This window comes from Mesoplodon bidens (assembly GCF_964165515.1).
Source record: "Mesoplodon bidens genome assembly, chromosome: 14".
NCBI lineage: Eukaryota > Metazoa > Chordata > Mammalia > Artiodactyla > Ziphiidae > Mesoplodon > Mesoplodon bidens.
Window position 1 is genome coordinate 68,652,004 of NC_138170.1, and position 19,640 is coordinate 68,671,643.

Genomic DNA, 19,640 nt, shown 5'->3' on the forward strand with positions numbered 1-19,640 from the left:
GTAAAAAGGGGGGACAAAACAAATACTTTCAGTCCTGCTCATTTCCCCTTCTCTTGGCTGACAGTGGTGAAAGTTACTGACCTTCCAACTATACTGAACACAATAATATGGCAAGCACAAACCAGAAATAAAGAAAATGCTTAGCATACTGAAATGTACTTTGGAGCCAACTTTACCCAAATAGCCACTTTTGAATTGAAACAAAGCCCAGAAAATGTTTTTGGACTATTCATTATGAAATGCCTGTAGAACATGCTGCAGAAGTTCCAAGGCCTGTCATATCTCAGCTGCCCAATAAACACTACATGGAGCTGTGCCAACTAGGGTAAAAGTAAACACCTGTGAAATAGTTAAAAAAGAAACTGACCTATGTGTCATCTAGTCAAAGGGAACAAATGAATAAGCAAGGCTACCTCCAACAAAAACCGTGTTATGAAATAAGTTCTTTGTAAAATGTTGAAATTTTAAGTTAGAGGCCACAATATCTAGCATTACTAAAAGTCACATCAGCCATACTTTGCCATAATCTCTATTTTCCTAAGAGAAAACAAACTAAAATATCCCAAACCAGCTCAAATAATTGATTTGATGTATAGTATAAATATATTTTAGTATAGTGTATGTCATTTGATTTATACAATAATTCTTTTAAATATAAAATAATTCAAGTAGTAAAATCACATTTAAGTCAAATATAACTTTAATGAATTTTAAAAACTTTTAAAGAGTAAATTCTATTAATTAAAACTCAAATTGATTCTCCTATCAATCTTTAAACAATATAAAGTTTGTTTTACTCACCTCTCTAGCCACATTGCTTGTTTTCACTTCCTGTATAACTGTGCCGAAGATGATATAATCAACAACATCCTTTGGGACACTGGTGCGATGCAACAAACCCCTGCCAGCAGAAGTCCAAAGCAAAGAAACATTTCATACATTCAAGATAGTGCCATAGATCATCACATAAGGCACTACAGTTAACTTTGGTTAAAAGGTTAACTTTGGATTTAAGAGTAGAGACTGTATCTTTTCCTTAATTTGACAAGCATGTGGCACCTTATCAAAGAAATTAAAGTCTAATTTAAAGAGTCAACCTCTGGGGCTTCCCTGGTGGCGCAGTGGTTGAGAGTCCGTCTGCCGATGCAGGGGACACGGGTTCGTGCCCGGGTCCGGGAAGATCCCACATGCCGCGGAGCAGCTGGGCCCGTGAGCCATAGCCGCTGAGCCTGCGCGTCCGGAGCCTGTGCTCCGCAACGGGAGAGGCCACAGCAGTGAGAGCCCCGCGTACCGCAAAAAAAAAAAAAAAAAAGTCAACCTCTGATGCTCAATTGGCAATGAGAAGTTAAATGGGAAGAATCATAAATAATTCGGAATATAATCTATAAAAATTTTAAATCACTATGTTGTATGCCTGAAACTAATATAAGATTATAAATCAACTATACCCTAATTAAAAAATTTTAAAGAAATAATTTGAAATAGGATAAAACATACATAAACCAAAGTTTTCAGTCAAAAATCAAAGAGGGGGCTTCCCTGGTAGTGCAGTGGTTAGGACTCCGAGCTCCCAATGCAGTGGGCCCAGGGTTCGATCCTTGGTCAAGGAACTAGATCCCACATGTGTGCTGCAACCAAGAGTTCGCATGCAACAACTAAGGAGCCCACCTGCTGCAACTAAGACCTGGTGCAACCAAATAAATAAATAAATAAATATTTTAAAAAAGAAGAAAAGAGAAACAAATAGAAAATTAAAGAGTAAAATCCCAGTTATGTTAAATTTGAAGTATCAATATAAACACAATTTAAATAACATATATTTTTCTAGTTCTGATCACTGATAGAGACTAGAAGCAATAACACTCCAGTAGGAATGAGCACATCTTGAACTCAGACTTGGTTTCTAAATGCCATTTACTAGCAAAGGTATTAACTTTTCTTTTTTAAATTAATTACTTAATTAATTAATTTTGGTTGCATTGGGTCTCCGTTGCTGTGTGCGGGCTTTCTCCAGTTGCGGCGAGCGGGGGCTACTCTTCGTTGCGGTGCGCAGGCTTCTCACTGCGGTGGCTTCTCTTGTTGCAGAGCACGGGCTCTAGGTGCACGGGCTTCAGTAGTTGTGGCTCGCAGGCTCTAGAGTGCAGACTCAGTAGTTGTGGCCCACAAGCCTTGTTGCTCCACAGCATGTGGGATCTTCCCGGACCAGGGCTCGAACCCGTGTCTCCTGCATTGGCAGGCGGGTTCTCAACCACTGTGCCACCATGGAAGCCTTAAAGGTATTAACTTTTTTTTTTTTTTTTTTTTTTTTTTGCGGTACGCGGGCCTCTCACTGTTGTGGCCTCTCCCGTTGCGGAGCGCAGGCTCCGAATGCGCAGGCTCAGCAGCCATGGCTCACGGGCCCAGCCGCTCCGTGGCATGTGGGATCTTCCCAGACCGGGGCACGAACCCGTATCCCCTGCATCGGCAGGCGGACTCTCAACCACTGCGCCACCAGGGAAGCCCAGGTATTAACTTTTTAAAAAATGACTGAGGCCAGGTCTAAGGCAAGAAAAGTACAAAGTGAACCTCTCTGATCTTTTTTGTGCCAAAAATAAGAAAGCACTCAAAGATTAATGGGACCATAGCAAAAACAGGAACAAGGGTGTACACATTTGACAAAATTCATAAAACTATATACTTAAAAATATGTGCATTTTATTGTATGCAAATTACACTCAAAAAACAATATTATACTAAAAAACAAAAGGGCCATAGGAGCCAACCTGAAGGAACTCCCACAGATAAACTATGGGATAATCTGAGCTTCAAAAAGAACAGTGACCAAGCTTGGCTTTAACACAATTAATAAATAAAAATTTACAAGTCCACATCACTTAAAAAAAAAAAAAAGAAAAGCTGTTCTTTACAGAAAAATACCAACCAATAAATATAGGAGGAATAAAAGAATGATCAAAGTCATAATTTTGTAATCTCTAATGTAATAACTAATCTAGGCAAAAATTATCAATGAATGCTAAGACCATTTGGTCCAAGGTTGTTGGGGAACAAGATGTTTACATGGTGTTAAGATATCACTTTACAGGTGACTTACTAATTGCAAAGGAAAAAATACACCTTTATAATCAAGAGATCTAGTGGTCTGATCACCATGACCGTGTGGTTAGATTTAACATTACACATCATGCGCCTCTTAACATGATGCAATACCCATGCACTTTACCTATGAAGCATTCTTACCAAAAAATGTTTAACCTGAATCTAATCAAGCTTAGAGATCTAACTTCCAGTTTATAGGAAATTCAGAGGAAAGTTAAATATTACTACGAAGAAACATCCAGAATGTGGGACATTCTACAGGCCAGCTGGCCTGGCCTTTTCAAAAAGTCACTCTCATGGGGGGTGGAGTGGAGGGATATCCTAAATTAAAAGAGACCGAAGAGACATGTTCATTTGTAATATGAACTTTGACCAGGTCCTGGTTTGGAAAAAAAAAAAATTAAAAGAAAGGACATTCTTGGAACAAGTGAGGGGGATTTGACTATGAACTGGATATTAGAAGTTATCATACAATCATTATCATCTTAGCTATGGTAATGGTATTGTGGATAACAGAGAAGGTCCTCATTCTTAGGAGTACTAGCTGAAGAATTTAAGGCTGAAGTTATCAAGATGCCTGAAACAATGTCAAATGCTTCAAACCATATAGCTATAGAAAACATGGCAAAATAATAACACTTATTAATGCTAAGTGAGGGGTATTTAGGTGTTCACTTTCAATTTTATTGTATAGTTGACATTTTTTAAGACAGAAAGTTGAGGAAAAACCTGTAAATCTCCAGCCTGGGACCATAATCAGAAATAGCACCATTATCAGGAATGGGAAAGTAAGCTGGCTTCAGGGAAAAGATAATTTTTATTTTTTACATGCTGAGCTTGAGATACCTAAGAAAAGAGGTCAAGTTTAGAGATCTGGAAGTCCTCTACATAAAAAAATAAAGATTAAGTAGATGAGATTTTTAGGGAAAAGCATGCATACAGAGAAATGCAAAGTTCTAAGGACTAAAACTTACAAAATACCTTTAAAAAAGAGACAGAAGAAGGGATCCAGTTTTTTAAGAAGTAGAAAAGAATCAGTCAGAAAATGGAAGGAAAACCGTAATGGCCTAACACGAAGTCCAAGGAAGACAGTTTCAAGTAGAGCCGACAGTGTCAAATGCTATAGAAGACAAAGCCATTGAGGTCTGAGCAAAAATTGGTGCGCTTAGTGATTACACAGTCATTATTAAGAGACGCTTCCAAAGTATATTACTGTAGAGCAATGGGGATGGAAGCAGCTATGGGATTAAGCAGAATGAATGGACAGTAAGAAAAGAAAAGCAACTGCTGCTTTCATTTATGCTTAAAGGCTGGCAGGAAGAGAGCAAACAGAACAAGATGGGCAGAAAGGTGCAAAGAAGGGTTTTTTCAGACTATGAAAGACCTGTAGCTGCTTAAAGACACAAAGGCAAAGCATCAATGAATGATAATGCCTTACATGTTGACTCTCATCAAATTATTCTTCCATCTCAATCTCATGCAACCACATCTAATTTTACATTTTTATTTGGTTTGCCCAGGAACCTTCAGGTCTCATTCTAGGCTTTTTTCTAGATAAATAACCACATCCCCATCCCACCAGGGATACCAAAATCTGAGGATGCTCATGTCCGTTAAATAAAATGGCATAGTACAGTTGGTCCTCTGTATACACAGGTTCTGCATCTGTATTTGCATTATTTGTTCAGCTATCCTCGTACAGTATGAAGTTTCTAAGATAATCATCAAATATATGTATTGTATTTAGCCTGATCAATGTAGGACTAGCCTGATCAATCTAGCCCTAAATTGTTTACAACCGGCAGCTAGCTACAGTACTCATTAAGGAATACTGTCATGCCAAGAAAGAGTCACGCCTACAAAATAAAGGTCGCTGACATTCACCAGCTGCTTGAATTTGTGTAGCACATATGGCTAAAATGAAGAATAAATGAATCTTGTAAAATCTACTAAGTGTTTTTTCTCACCACATAAAAGTTAACATATCTTAGATACGGAAATTCCATTAAACATGCTATTTCAAGTGTAAAAACTGGAGAAAAGTACTTTTAATGAAGTAAGAACTAAAATGAAACTGCATTTACTCACGAAAGCGCCGCTCTAGCCAAATCATGTGGCATCAGGTCTTTATATCTGGGGAAAGAAAATAATTTAAACCAAAAGCCTAGAGCTTTAATAAAAAATGTTTTTCATTCTGTCTGAAATAACTAAAGAAATAATCTAACATATGATGCTATAAATGCACTTAACATCATTCCAAATGAAGAAATAGTGTGACTTTGCTATTTGTCATCCTTAAAAATCTGGCAAGCCTTGACTCCTTTTGAGCTGGCTAAGAATCGAACAAGAATCTTGCCCACTGTCTTATTGTTCAGCATGACACATGTTAAATATTTAACATTTAATATTTTATTTAATACAATATTTTTATTTAAACCCCACCTTTTAAGTTCTCCTTTATTTTATTTTTAAAACATTCATTATTTTGTGATGTCTCAAGGGACACGAGCAATATATTGGACTTTTAAGAAAATTTTGTTTTGAAGTAATTTGAGGTTTACAAAGAATTGGAAAGACAGAACAGAGTTCCTGTATACCCTTTACCCTGCTTCCTCTAAAGCTAATCTTACATAACCATGATGTACTTGTCAAAACTAAGAAATTAATACTGGCACAATACAATTCACTAAGCTAACTTTATCTGGACCTCACCAGTTTTTCCACTAATGCCTTTTTACTGCTCTGTTCCAGTAAAAGGGCATTATGCATTTTGTTGTCATGCTCCCTTAATCTATGCATTTTGTTGTCATGCTTCCTTAATCTCCTCCAATCAGTGACAGTTCCTCAGTCTTTCCTTTTCTTTCTTGACCCTTGACACTTGGAAGACTGGGGTTATGGATATGAGGGAAGTGTATCACAGCGGTAAAGTGCCCTTCCCACTGCTTCTTATCAGAGTGTACGTGATAGCAACATGACTTATTACTGGTGATGTTAACTTGATCACTTGGTTAAAGTATGGTTTTCTTCACTATTTTTCCCTTTCTGAATTCAATTTGTTAGAAATGAGTCACTACTCTGGCCCTTACTCAAGGGGAGAAGAACTAAGCTCTACTTCCTAGTGGAAAAAGTAACAAAGAAATTATGGACACATGTTAAAATCATCACAGTAGTTAATAAATACTTGAGGGGAGAGAGTTGAGGCTATGCAAATATCTTGTTTCTTCTTAACATTTCTCACCCACTAATTTTAGCATTCATTCGTAGATCCTGGTTGCAGCAATTATTCCTATGGTGTTCTAATGTTGCCTTATTTATTTATTTTCCTCATTCCTTCTGTATTTATTAATTGAAATTCTTCTTTAAGAAAGACTTGTCCTTTCTCTTTTATTTTTTATTCTATCATTTATTTATATCAGATTGAACTCATAGATATCTGATGTATTCTTTGGGTTATGGTATAATACCATCATAACTTATTAATTAAATTGTTCCAGGTTTTGTCATTGAAAGGTATTTTAGGCTGGTCCTGTCTCTTTTTTTTTTTTTTGGCAGAGCCGCATGGCTTGCAGGATCTTAGTTGCCTGACCAGGGATTGAACCCAGGCCCCTGGCAACGGAAGCACCAAGTCCTAACCACTGGACTGCCATGGAATTCCCGGTCCTGTGTCCTATTGACATGCTCCATTTTTAAAAATTTATTTATTTATTTATATTTTTGGTTGTGTTGGGTCTTCGTTTCTGTGCGAGGGCTTTCTCTAGTTGTGGCAAGCGGGGGGCCACTCTTCATCGCGGTGCGCGGGCCTTTCACTATCGCGGCCTCTCTTGTTGCGGAGCACAGGCTCCGTAGTTGTGGCTCACGGGCCTAGCTGCTCCACGGCATGTGGGATCCTCCCAGACCAGGGCTCGAACCCGTGTCCCCTGCATTAGCAGGCAGACTCTCAACCACTGCGCCACCAGGGAAGCCCTATATTTTTAAGCACTTCTTTACTTTCTGGCACTCCAAACTGCTCCAGGTACATCTTGTATTTTTTTTTTTGGCCCAGACCTAGTCGTTCTTCTAGGAAGCCTGGTTCCTACTATTGAAGAATGGGTATTTAGAAACCAAGATGTGGATGTGAACTCTGTCTATTTAAATTTAAAAAATAAATTCCCTTTATTTTTAAGCCAGAGATTTAACCATTGGATTAAATAAGAATATTCATTCTTTAAATTCCTAAAAATTAAAGCCTAAAAAATCCAAAAATGTTTTTATTTTTACTCTGAATCACAGAAGAATCATCAGTAGTTTTAAAAATCTTTCATAGGTAAAACCAGTTCCCTCAAATTTAGAGCAGAATAACTTGGGAAAAAGTCGTGTGTCAATTTTAAAATATCTGAACCATAATTATTTAGCATTTTACAATCTTTATTCTCATGCTCCTATACCCCTCTCTACCGGGATGCCTGATAAGACTCCCAAATGTCACTGTTGCAGTGTACTCCTAGGGGTGCTTCCAACGTGCTTTCTACCTCTAAGAAAAACCTGGTCTTTCAAATATCACTCAAGTTGAAAGCAAAGCTTCTTCAAATTAAACAGAAAAAGATCTTTTTCTACCTAGAAAATGATCTTCTATTATAGAAGACTCATTTGTCACCTCAATCGTAAGATTAATAATATGACTTAACTATTTGTCTTCTTTATACGTTCTTCCTTCTATATTATTTTTTGGTCACTTTTGTGCTGTACATGAATATTACCTTAACATTTTTATTCTTTCTTCTCTATTAACTATATTTTCTTACGTTACTCAGTGCTCTTCTCTGTGTCGCTAAATCACTCATGAACTTTATCTTCTTTCTAAATTAGGATCCTAAATTAAACTAAAACACAATAATAAAACACAACAAAAGGAATAAACCCTATGCTAATGTGCTGAATATCTCAAACTTCACGCAAATACCAATTATCAAAGCAAATGTTTAAATAATGTAAGTAAATAATATAGTTGAGCGTGTTTGTATTTTTTTTAACAGCTAGTAAAACAGTTGGAATCAAAGTTCTACACAGTATACAAACAGCCCTTACAAAAAAATGGTCTTCCTAGCCAAGAACTTTCTTCTCTTGATGGAACTTTCTTTTCCTACCCTGTTACTGCTGAGTACAAGGAGGATCCCCTCTCATCACTTCCCTGTGGCTAAAGCTTCAGATTCTTACTCTTACTGCTGTTGTGTCAGTACACGAAAGTTATAATACTATATTGAGAGAAGAGGGTGAATGAAGAAACTTCACCAGCATTCACTTACATAAGAAAATACTCTCTAGGTTCTAAACCATCGTTTAAAAATGAACATTTATTGTTTGTGTATGTATGCGCGTGCACACACACACACACAGGTCTGTATCTTCCACAAATGGTGGCATTATACACACTGCTCTGAACCTTGCTTTTTACACCTAACATATCTTCAAGATCTTCCCACATTAGTACAGAAAGGTCTCGTTATTTTTAGCAGATGCCTGACATTCCCTATTTTTTGACATCTCCCTATTCCAATATTTTTAAGTTAGTAACTGCTAGTTCAAAATACAAACAATGAAACAATCTAAACAGAATAGAACCAATGTTTCATTTAGTTTGCACCTAGTTCTCAAAGTCCATCGTCAACTTTTGGACAGCCTGGGCCTCACTTGGGGACAAAAAAGGAGGAGAAAAGTCTACGGAGAACAGCAGTTTGGTTCTGGGGAACTTGGGGGCTGGTCTAGGATCATTCTTATTCCATATACTTGGGGTTGTGCTGTACCAGGGTTTGGACCAGTCCATCAACTCCAATTCTGATAATTTCCAGGAAACCAAAGCCAAAGATTAAAGGTCCTTCAGAATGCCCATAGGCCCACATTCTCCATATTCAAACTTCCGAAGAGGCATAGAAACAACGCACAGTACTTATCTTCAGATGAGGAAAGGATATCTCTGTTAGAAGCAAACTATCTGGTCCCACACTAGGTTTTTAAAATATGACTGGTTCAATCTAACACTACATGAGGCTTACTCAGGAGAATGGATAAAAAACAAATTTTGTCACATTATTTCACCACTGGCTTGACTTATTCTGTATTAGTTTCATGAAAATGTTTTTCATATATTAGCCCACTAGCAATAGTATTACCTACTGGGTTACACTGACAAAGATCCCTTTTGAAAGTGCCTTAAAAAAAGGAATAAATAAAGTACATGGGGTGATGGATGTGTTAATTAACTCGACTGTGGTAATCATTTCACAATGTATATACACATATATATACATATATATAAAATCATCACATTGAATGCCTTAAAAAAATCACTGTGTACAACCTAAATATATACAGTTTTTATTTGTTAACCACACCTCAATACAGCTGGAGAGAAAAAAGAAGACAGAAAGAAAGAATATGTAATAAAATCATTTCATACTTACGAAGTGCCTGACAGCAAAAATGGAGTGCGGACACCATCCACCACCACAACATTCCTTATGTTGGGTTTGGCTAAGGTTTGCTTCGATTTTGTCTGGACAGCTTTAGGAGAAAGTTCAAAGAACAATTAACTAAAATATATGAAGTCAGGGATTTCCCTGGCAGTCCAGTGATTAAGATTTCACCTTCCAATGCCAGGGGTGCGGATTCGATCCCTGTCAGGGAGCTACGATCCCACATGCCTCAGGGACCAAAAACAAAACAAAAACATAAAACAGAAGCAGTATTGTAACAAATTCGATAAACACTTTAAAAATGGTCCACATCAAAAAAATCTTAAAAAAAAAATAAAATATATGGAGTCAAATGACTTTTTACATTTTTAAAGACAGACATTCAATGCCAAGTTGCATTTGTCATTTACCAAACCACTTCAACTAAAAAAAAAAAAAAAAAAAGGATTAAGAAATTAACTAGCATTTACAAATTTCCAAAAAATATTTAAGGTAAACACAGAGATTATACCTAATGATAAGGTTGTTTATGCCATTAACAAATTGTTTTTTGGGTTTTTTAAAATCAAATGTTTGACAATCTATTCCACTGAAAGCAACCAATTAAGTCTGCCCTTAATATTAGAAGTTACAATGACTGATATCGTTTAGTCTTCATATAGCTTAATATTCTTGCTTTTCTATGTAGAAATAAAGGCATTTGGTTGGTGACTACTGCCATTCTACAAAAACCCAGAATGCTTCCTGAATTCTGGCTCAATTTGTCTAGTTATTTTCTAACATCAAAAGAGCAACCTTGGGGCTTCCCTGGTGGCACAGTGGTTAGGAATCCGCCTGCCAATGCAAGGGACACAGGTTCGAGCCCTGGTCCGGGAAGATCCCACATGCCACGAAGCAACTAAGCCCGTGCACCACAACTACTGAGCCCGTGCGCCTACAGCCCACGAGCCGCAACTACTGAAGTCCGTGCTCTGCAATAAGAAGCCCGTGCACCGCAACGAAGAGTAGCCCCCGCTCGTCACAACTAGAGAAAGCCCGTGTGCAGCAACAAAGACCCAACGCAGCCAAAAATAAATATATAAAATAAATTAAAAAAAAAAAGAGAGCAACCTTTCTCTAATGTTTTAATTAAAAAATAAAACATGAACATATCCTGGTGGTTAAAAGAAAAGAAAAATAAACGTAACTAAAATATGGAGAGTAAAACTGAAGTTCCCTCTTTATGTCCTCTGCTGCCATGTAATTTCCTTCCCAGAGGTAGATACTGCTAATTTGGTGTATATACTTTACCACTTTTTTTCTTTTTATGCATGTACATGCACACACTTGTGTATTATGTTTACTTTTCTGACTTAACAATATAGCTGGAAGATCTCTGTGTTTGTGTTATCTACATGTGTCTCATTCTTTTCTTATTGCTGTTAATGTTGAAATTCATCTCCTATCACCACTACTTCATTACCAGAGATAGAGAAAAATCCTAAGAATTGGGAATAAAATTTTAACAATCACCTTACCACACCCACTTATGTCATAGAGAGCTGTTTATGATAAATATCTACAACCAACTTTAAGAAAATAGTAGTGAAAGCTAAGAGTCATGATAAAATGGGGTACAAAGATTCTCCTTGCAGCTCTAATTGGTTGGTGAAAGAGATAAAGGCACATGGAGATTATCAAGGAGACTGTAGCAAAAACAAGCATGTGGTGCTAACGGCCAAAATAAAGGCAGTATCATTGTGAATGGAAAGGAAGGGACCAATACAAGAGATTTTATAAAGGAAGACTATGTATTTTGGTGGCCAATCAGATATGGAAAGAAAGGAAAACAGGATTATAAAGGAAGCTTAGAGACTAAGAAAACCTAGCTATTCTACACAGAGTACGAACTGGTTTTGGAAGAAAAGTGACCTCAATTTTAAACATGCTAACTTTGAGGTGATGGAGAGACACCCAGGTGGATATGTACATTTGACAGTGAGCTAGAAATGCAAAACTAAAGCTCCAAAGAGAAGTGAGGTGTAGCTGGGAGAGCCATGATACATATGCATTTTAGAACACAGAAGAGGCAGATGCCCCCTTGGTCTTGCCTGGCACTCCCTTAGGTTGTACTCAATAAATCTCGCTTTCTACCCTCACTTCTGGCTTAGTAAATTCTTTTACCACCCGTGTTGCCAGCCCCATCGCCGCACTCTGTGGGCATTTTGATGGCCAGTACAGGGACCAGACCGCTCTCTCCTCTCTCTGCCTTTTCTGATCCATCTTCCAACAGGTAGCGATCGGCCTGGTGACTCGGGGCAAATGGCCATGTCTACTCCTTGGTGGGACCCAAAGGCCTCCAGGACGAGACTCCCAACTTGCTGTCGCCCTAAGGGGTACATTCTGGAAATGGTCTTTTCTCCTCTTCAACACTGCCGATGGTCTGAGGTCCCTGGAGACCGGGGACTGTGTATCCTGGCCAAGGCAACTCTTCAGTGGACCTAAAACCCAGTCCCATACCGACCAACCGTCCCTGCCTAATCGGGTGGCAGTGTCCTTTGGCCCTAGCCTTGGTACTCCTCACTTCCAACGCCTGGTGCAGTCGGCAGCAGCGGCTTGGCAAATCCAGGCATGCTGCGAGATTCCCCTTCTCTTTCCATCCTCCCTTGAGGACCGTCCATCCTGATGCACCAACATTTCCAGGTACTTCAAGTGAGTCACTACAAAAATGATTTCATTTCATCAAGCTACAAATGGTGACAAGGATTCCAACCTCTAGAATCAATACAGCTGACTACTCTTGAAAAGGCCTCCCCAAATTTCTATTCACACTATCCCACAGCCCCATAGCTGATCAGCAAAGCCAACCGGGACCCCACATCGCCCCTTCTCAGTAGAAGTAGCATGAGATGATGTTGTCACCCAGATGTTAGTGATTTGACTTTGCTGATCTGTTGGGGGGAAATGTGGAGCTTAACAATAGAACAGCCATCTTAGGCTGGGGAGGTCCTTTCAAGATAAGACAATCACACCCTCCCCCAATGGAAATTACCAATGGTCGCAAGCAGTTGGTATACCAGGAAGATTGAGCTATGACAGACGCAGCCCTAACCACCATATGGGTAGAACATTAACCCAAGGGTGATCAAAAGGGACCAAAAAGAAGCCCAGTTTCTCTTCCCCCAGGGAAGACCCCCTCTTGGTCTCGCCCGCTGCTCCCTTGCAGTGTACTCAATAAATCTTGCTTTCTACCTTCAAAAAAAAAAAAAAAAACAGAAGAAAAGCAGAGACATGTTTTGCAGTGCCTGCTCACCCATAGCCCCCTCTAAATGGAGCTGCCCTGCTTAGAGTCCCTGCAAAGGGGCAATCATAGACGTCATGTCCCTAAGCCCACACCCAAAGCTGGTTAGATTCAGGGTGGGTACTACCTGACTACCTGAAGTCAATCCATAGAGTGGCCAACCAGTAACCCATGTCATCTACCTACAAGTGATAAGCTGCATCTGATTCTCTCTCACAGGAATCTAAGCAAAGCATGGAGAAAAATACCAATTAGTTGAAGCTGAAAAATGCCACGAGGAAGAACCAGGGTGATAATAAACTGAAATTATTTTTAAGTCAGAGTTATGGGGCAGCAAAAACCCTGAGTGAGCAAAGAAGCCAGCAAGAGTGAAGAAGAATATAAAGAGAAGCAGGAAGGCCAGGAAAGTGACACACCATGTGGCCAGGACTGAGACAAAGTGGCTGCCACTAGAGCTGCTTGGCTCCTAATACCTCCCTAGCTGTAGTACTCAAGCCCTCTTATCCTTAACTTGCGTGGGCCCCTTACTCACAATAAAAGACCCTTGGTTTTGTGATCTCCCCACATGTAGAGGGCAGAGAGAACATGTGGGACAGAGGGTAAACTTGAGAGGTAGTAGGCGACTGAGGAGAAAACAGTACATGAAAGCAAAGGCAGGAGAGTATCGAGGAGCAGAGGATGGTCGACTATTTCAACACTCAGGAGAACGGGGACTGAAGAAAGGCCACTAAGCTTGAAGATTTGCAGACTACTTGTGACTGACCTTAGAGAGAATAAAGTGATGAGAGGAAAAGTCAGATGACATACCTTCACATAATTCCACTTTTTAAGAACTGACCGCATGTTCCTTTTACACACTTTCAGATAAAATTCAAATTCCTAACTCTGCTAACAAATTCCTTGCTTTACTTGGTTCCAACTGAATGATCCGAAAACGTTCTCCACCACTGCTCAACATGTAGCAAGATGAGCAAGCCCCCAGGCCCTCACAGCCTTGCCTTCATTCATATACCCTCCCATCTGAGTGGCTCCTTTCTGTCCATCTAATCCTTACCTACCCTTAAGGCCTAGTTCACATTCCACCTCCTAAATAAAGCCTTCCCTGATAACTACAGCTACCTGTAGTTCCTGCCTCTTAACTTCTATGGCAACCTATGGGGCAAAAATTGGCCAAACAATTTAGCATATTATAAAGTAATTAAGGTAATACTAGAAGTCACATTTAAAAATAATATTCAGGGCTTCCCTGGTGGCGCAGTGGTTGAGAATCTGCCTGCCAATGCAGGGGACACGGGTTCGAGCCCTGGTCTGGGAAGATCCCACATGCCGCGGAGCAACTGGGCCCGTGAGCCACAATTACTGAGCCTGCGCGTCTGGAGCCTGTGCTCCGCAACAACAGAGGCCGCGATAGTGAGAGGCCTGTGCACCGCGATGAAGAGTGGCCCCCGCTTGCCACAACTAGAGAAAGCCCATGCACAGAAACGAAGACCCAACACAGCCAGAAATAAATAAATAAATACATTTTGTAAAAAAAGAAGAAATATTAAATAATAATAGTAATAATAATAATATTCATTATATATTGAACAGTCACCCAAGGACTCTAATTCTGTTTCATGTGCACACTGGCTCCTAATCACATCAGAATTTTCTCAAAGGCTTTTTCTTATATATTCCACAGTGCTATGGGCACTCAGTAGCAATGTAGTGTAAGAATCTGAACAGGGGGTTAAAATATCTGGGTTCTAGTCCCTGCTCTGCCAAAAATTTCTTATTTGCAAATATGGGAGCTAGATTAGATGACCTCAAGCACTCCTCCCAACTCCAAACCTAGTATTCTATGGCTGACATATACATTCTCTATTTCACATACACAATTAAAATCAAAGCAGAGGGCTTCCCTGGTGGCGCAGTGGTTAAGAATCCGCCTGCCAATGCAGGGGACACGGGTTCGAGCCCTGGTCCAGGAAGATCCCACATGCCACGGAGCAACTAAGCCCGTGCACCACAACTACTGAGCCTGCGCTTAGAGCCCGTGAGCCACAACTGTTGAGCCCGCATGCCACAACTACTGAAGCCCACGTGCCTAGAGCCCGTGCTCCGCAACGAGAAGCCACTGCAATAAGAAGCCCGCGCACCGCAACAAAGAGCAGCCCCGCTCACCGCAACTAGAGAAAGCCCGCGCACAGTAACAAAGACCCAATGCAGCCATAAATAAATAAATAAATAAATAAACAAAAAAACCTTTCATTAAAAAAAAAAAATTAATCAAAGCAGAGAGAAAACATGCCATGTATTATACCATTGTTTTATATATATGTATGTCTGTGGATATAGATATATAGATAAACAGATGGTCCTTGACTTTCCATGGTTCAACTTATGAATTTTTAACTTTAGGATGGTGCAAAAGCAATACACATCAGTAGAAACCATACTTTGTTTTTTGTTTTGTTTTGTTTTTGCAGTACACGGGCCTCTCACTGCTGTGGCCTCTCCCGTTGCGGAGCACAGGCTCCGGACGCGCAGGCTCAGCGGCCATGGCTCACGGACCCAGCCGCTCCGCGGCATGTGGGATCTTCCCAGACCGGGGCACGAACCCGTGTCCCCTGCATCGGTAGGCGGACTCTCAACCACTGCGCCACCAGAGAAGCCCAGAAACCATACTTTGAATTCTGAATTTTCATTTTTTTCCCAGGCTAGCAATAAGTGGTATGGTATGATACTCTCTCATGATACTGGGCAGCAGTGAGCCATAGCTCCCAGTCAGTCACACAATCACAGGGGTAAACAACCAATGCATTTACAACCATTCTATACTCATACAACCATTCTGTTTTTCACTTTCAGTACAATATTCAATAAATTACATGACATTCAATACTTTATTATAAAATAGGCCTGTGTTAGATGATTTTGCCCAATGTGTTCTGAGCACATTTAAGGTAGGCTAGGCTAAGCTATGATGTTTGATAGATTAGATGTACTAAATGCATTTTTGACTTACAATATATTCTTTTTTTTTTAACAAACTTATTTATTTATTTATTTATTTATTTATTTATGGCTGTATTGGGTCATCATTGCTGAGCATGGGCGTTTCTCTAGTTGTGACAAGCGGGGGCTATTCTTTGTTGTGGTGCGCAGGCTTCTCATTGCAGTGGCTTCTCTTGTTGCAGAGCACAGGCTCTAGGTGCATGGGCTTCAGTAGTTGTGGCAAGTGGGCTAGGTAGTTGTGGTTTGCAGGCTCTAGAGCGCAGGCTCAGTAGTTGTGGCGCACAGGCTTAGTTGCTCCGCGGCAGGTGGGATCTTCCCGGACCAAGGATCAAACCCGTGTCCCCTGCATTGGCAGGTGGATTCTTAACCACTGCGCCACCAAGGAAGTCCTGACTTACAATATTTTCAACTTATGATGGATTTGTCAGGATGTAACCCTATTGTAAGTCAAGGAAGATGCATAGTATATATACCCATTGAACAAGTCAAAATTTCCATCAGACACATTTCCAGTCAATCTGATGCCTGGAAACATCAATAAACCTGTATGCCTCTATTCTAATTCCTTCATCCTAATAGCACTGTCAAGCATATTCACATGCAATTCAAGATGAATTAGTTACAAAATTATTGCAACCTAAAACCTGTTCAGCATGGGTACATTCCCACTCCCTCCCCTCAAATCAGCTGGTCACATTCCTTTGTCTTATCATGTGCCCTCTTGCACCACTATTACCATCAACGTTAACATAAATCGCTAGGACAGTGTTAGACACCAGGGACTCTAAAAGGCTTAAGTCTCAGAAGGGCTCACAATATAGTTGGGGAGACAGAAACACAAAACACTTTAAGAGCAATATGAAGAAGAATACTCTATATGCCAGAAAAATGCCTTCCCTCTGTTGGTATTCAATGTGACCTTCCGGTTGGCAAAGAATCAGATCTATCTGTCTGACTGCAAAGTCCTGGGTGAACATTAGAATTAGGGAAAAGGTGAAATGAGATAGAAAGGAATTATTCTTTGTGAGCCTATACAAATCTATATTCTAATTAGAATTTAGAGGCCACAGAAAATATATTTGTGACATGACAACTTGAAACTTTTCTAGGTGAGATTAGGCAACAGACCCCTGATAATATACTTATGTAAAACAATATAAAAATATCATCTTGTACACACACACACACACACACACACACACACACACACATATATATATATATATATATATATATTTTTTTTTTTTGGCCGAGCCACGTGATATGCGGGATCTTAATTCCCCAACCAGAGATCGAACCCACAGAGTCCTAACCACTGGAAGCACAGAGTCCTAACCACTGGACCTCCAGGGAATTCCCATCTTGTACTTATATTGAGTTTACAGTTTTCAAAGTGCTGTGAGATATCTTCATAGCTACTTGAGGTTAACAAGACTAAAATTATTATTCTTTTTTAGATAAAGAAACTAAAGCACAGGGAAGTAAAGTGATCGGTTCAAGGCCAAACTGTCCAGAAAGAAGTAGAACTGGAACAGAGCAGAGGTCTTCTGAATCTTAGTAAGATGCTTTTTCTATTAAGCTATTATTCAAGCAGAAACACCATAATAAAACCAAAATCAGAAGTCATAGCCAATACAGGACCCAGGCAAGGAGAACCTGTCTGGGTATTTTTAGCACTGGCCAGTGAAGATACATACCTACAGTAGGTTCTGCAAAAGTATGTATTCAACAGTGAAGAAGTCTTTACCAAGGGTCTAAAAGACCATATAAAATCAACAAATTTCCTTCCTTTTTCATTTCATATTGACTAAACAACCTTCTGTTATTAACTGGTTCCACAGTCACACCTATTTCATGTATGCATCCTCCTGCACATGGACTAAGAAGATATTCATTAACAGAGAAGCCTGTCACTGAAAGTTTAAAAAGTTACCTTTTGGCTCCACAGCAGTCTCCAAAGTGTTTGTAAGCTAATCATCTCTAGGACTGACAGCCAGTAGCTGATTAAACTGACCAGTAAGATTCATGGAACCTCCGTGACTCCATCAGGCTCCACATCCCAGAACCTCCTGTCAATATCCTCGAGCCCACCCTACACCATGTACTATCGTTACTGATTGGTCCTATATTGTTTTAATTTAAAGGCAACAGTGATGTTCATGTTGCTCAATAAAAGGGAGAGTTAGCAAACTAGTTTTGGTTTTTATTCAAAATTCACAAATTTAGATTCTAGAATCTATCTCTAAATCAGACTATTTTTTTCCTTTTTTTTTTTTTTTTTTAACAAATTACTGTACCTGCGGCAGCTTGTAACTGGGAGGAACAGCTCAGAGGCCTCACAGCTGGAAGACAAAATAAAGTGTTTACAAAAAGCAGTACAATTCCATGTCTGTGCAAGATGCTTACACAACCAATCTAATCTTAAAAAGAAAGAACAAATGAAACTTACAAAATCTGAGGGCCCATTGTGATGTACTGGGAAGATTTTTTAAAGTGTAAGTCAAGAGGGAAGTCATTCTTAAATCTAAAAAGAGAAGAACAAAAGGACTTTCTGGGTTATTTGAACAATTTGTAGCTTATAGTGTAGTCTATGATCTCTGATATCTCATCCATGACTACTATAAAATACTTTAAAATTTACTCTGTTACCAACTACCCTTCCTCTATTAATAGCTACACTGACATAGTATGCAAACCACTAATCTAAGCATTAACCCATCTAATCCTCACAAGGACCTATGAAGTACGCATGATTATTACACCCTTCTTAAGAGATGAGAAACGGAGGCATACAGGGATTGAAAGACTAGTAAGAAGCAGAGCTGTGATTTGAAGCCAGATAGTCTAGCTCCAGAGTTTATGCCTTTCTCTAGGGCCAAAGGAGTAGAGCCTGCTGGACATGATCATGAAGCCACCAAGGTGAACTTCCTGATTTTGATGGTTGTATTGTGATTATGCAGAATGCCTTATGGAATGTATTTGAAGGGGATACACACTAAAGTATTCAGAGGTAGTGCAGTATCACATCTTAACTGCTATAAGAAAAAAAAGTTCGTACACTGCACTTGCTACTTTTTTATAAGCTTGATATTATTTCAAAATAATACAAATATAAACCCCTCTATATTAAAAAATATATTAAATACTTCCCTAAATTCCCAAAAATGAGTTCCTACAAATCAGTAAGAAAAAAATTGGCAAAGGATATGAACAAACTGGTCACAGAAATAGAAATATCAATACAAATGGTTCTCAGATACATGAAAAGATGTTCAATCTCATTCATAAGGGAAATACAAATTAAAACGGCACAGAGGTATAATATTTGACTTAAAGGTCTGATATTCATTATGTGGTAGTCTGCACACACACAGACTCTTTCATATACTGCTGCTGAGGGTGTAAACTGATGCACCTCCACAGATGCATCACTATGGAGAGCAATTTAGCAATTACTGTAACTGTCAAAAAACTGCAACTGCACCTAACTTTTGATCAGTAATTCCACTTCCCTGATTTTTATTTACATAGTTGGTCTGTGTAAACAAAAGAATACATCAGAAATGATGAGATGTCACTTTTGAGATTAGGCTGTTAAGAGATCCTGCAGCTCCCGTCTTGGTCTGTCTCTCAGATCACTCGGTCTAGGGGAAGCCAGCTGGCACCTCAGGAGCAGCCCGATGAAGAGGCTCTGGTGATGAGGAACTGACGCCTCCTGCCAACAGCCATGTGACTGAGCTTGGAAGTGAATCCTCTAGCACAGACAAGCTTTCAGATGACTACAGCCCTCTCCAGCATTCTGACTGCAACCTCATGAG

At 39.4% G+C, this 19,640-nt stretch overlaps 1 protein-coding gene across 5 annotated transcripts in view; it reads right to left on the bottom strand.

The window, feature by feature from the left end:
• Positions 1–19,640, bottom strand: part of HADHB (hydroxyacyl-CoA dehydrogenase trifunctional multienzyme complex subunit beta) — a 38,046-nt gene that overhangs the window by 13,747 nt on the left and 4,659 nt on the right. For all 5 annotated transcript variants that reach the window (XM_081254989.1, XM_081254987.1, XM_081254986.1 and 2 more), the window contains 5 exons: positions 18,272–18,346; positions 18,120–18,164; positions 9,534–9,633; positions 5,185–5,229; positions 802–901 (listed from right to left, as the gene is read on the bottom strand). In XM_081254989.1, coding sequence (XP_081111115.1) covers positions 802–901; positions 5,185–5,229; positions 9,534–9,633; positions 18,120–18,164; positions 18,272–18,346 — 365 coding nt within the window. The remainder of the gene's footprint in view (positions 1–801; positions 902–5,184; positions 5,230–9,533; positions 9,634–18,119; positions 18,165–18,271; positions 18,347–19,640) is intronic.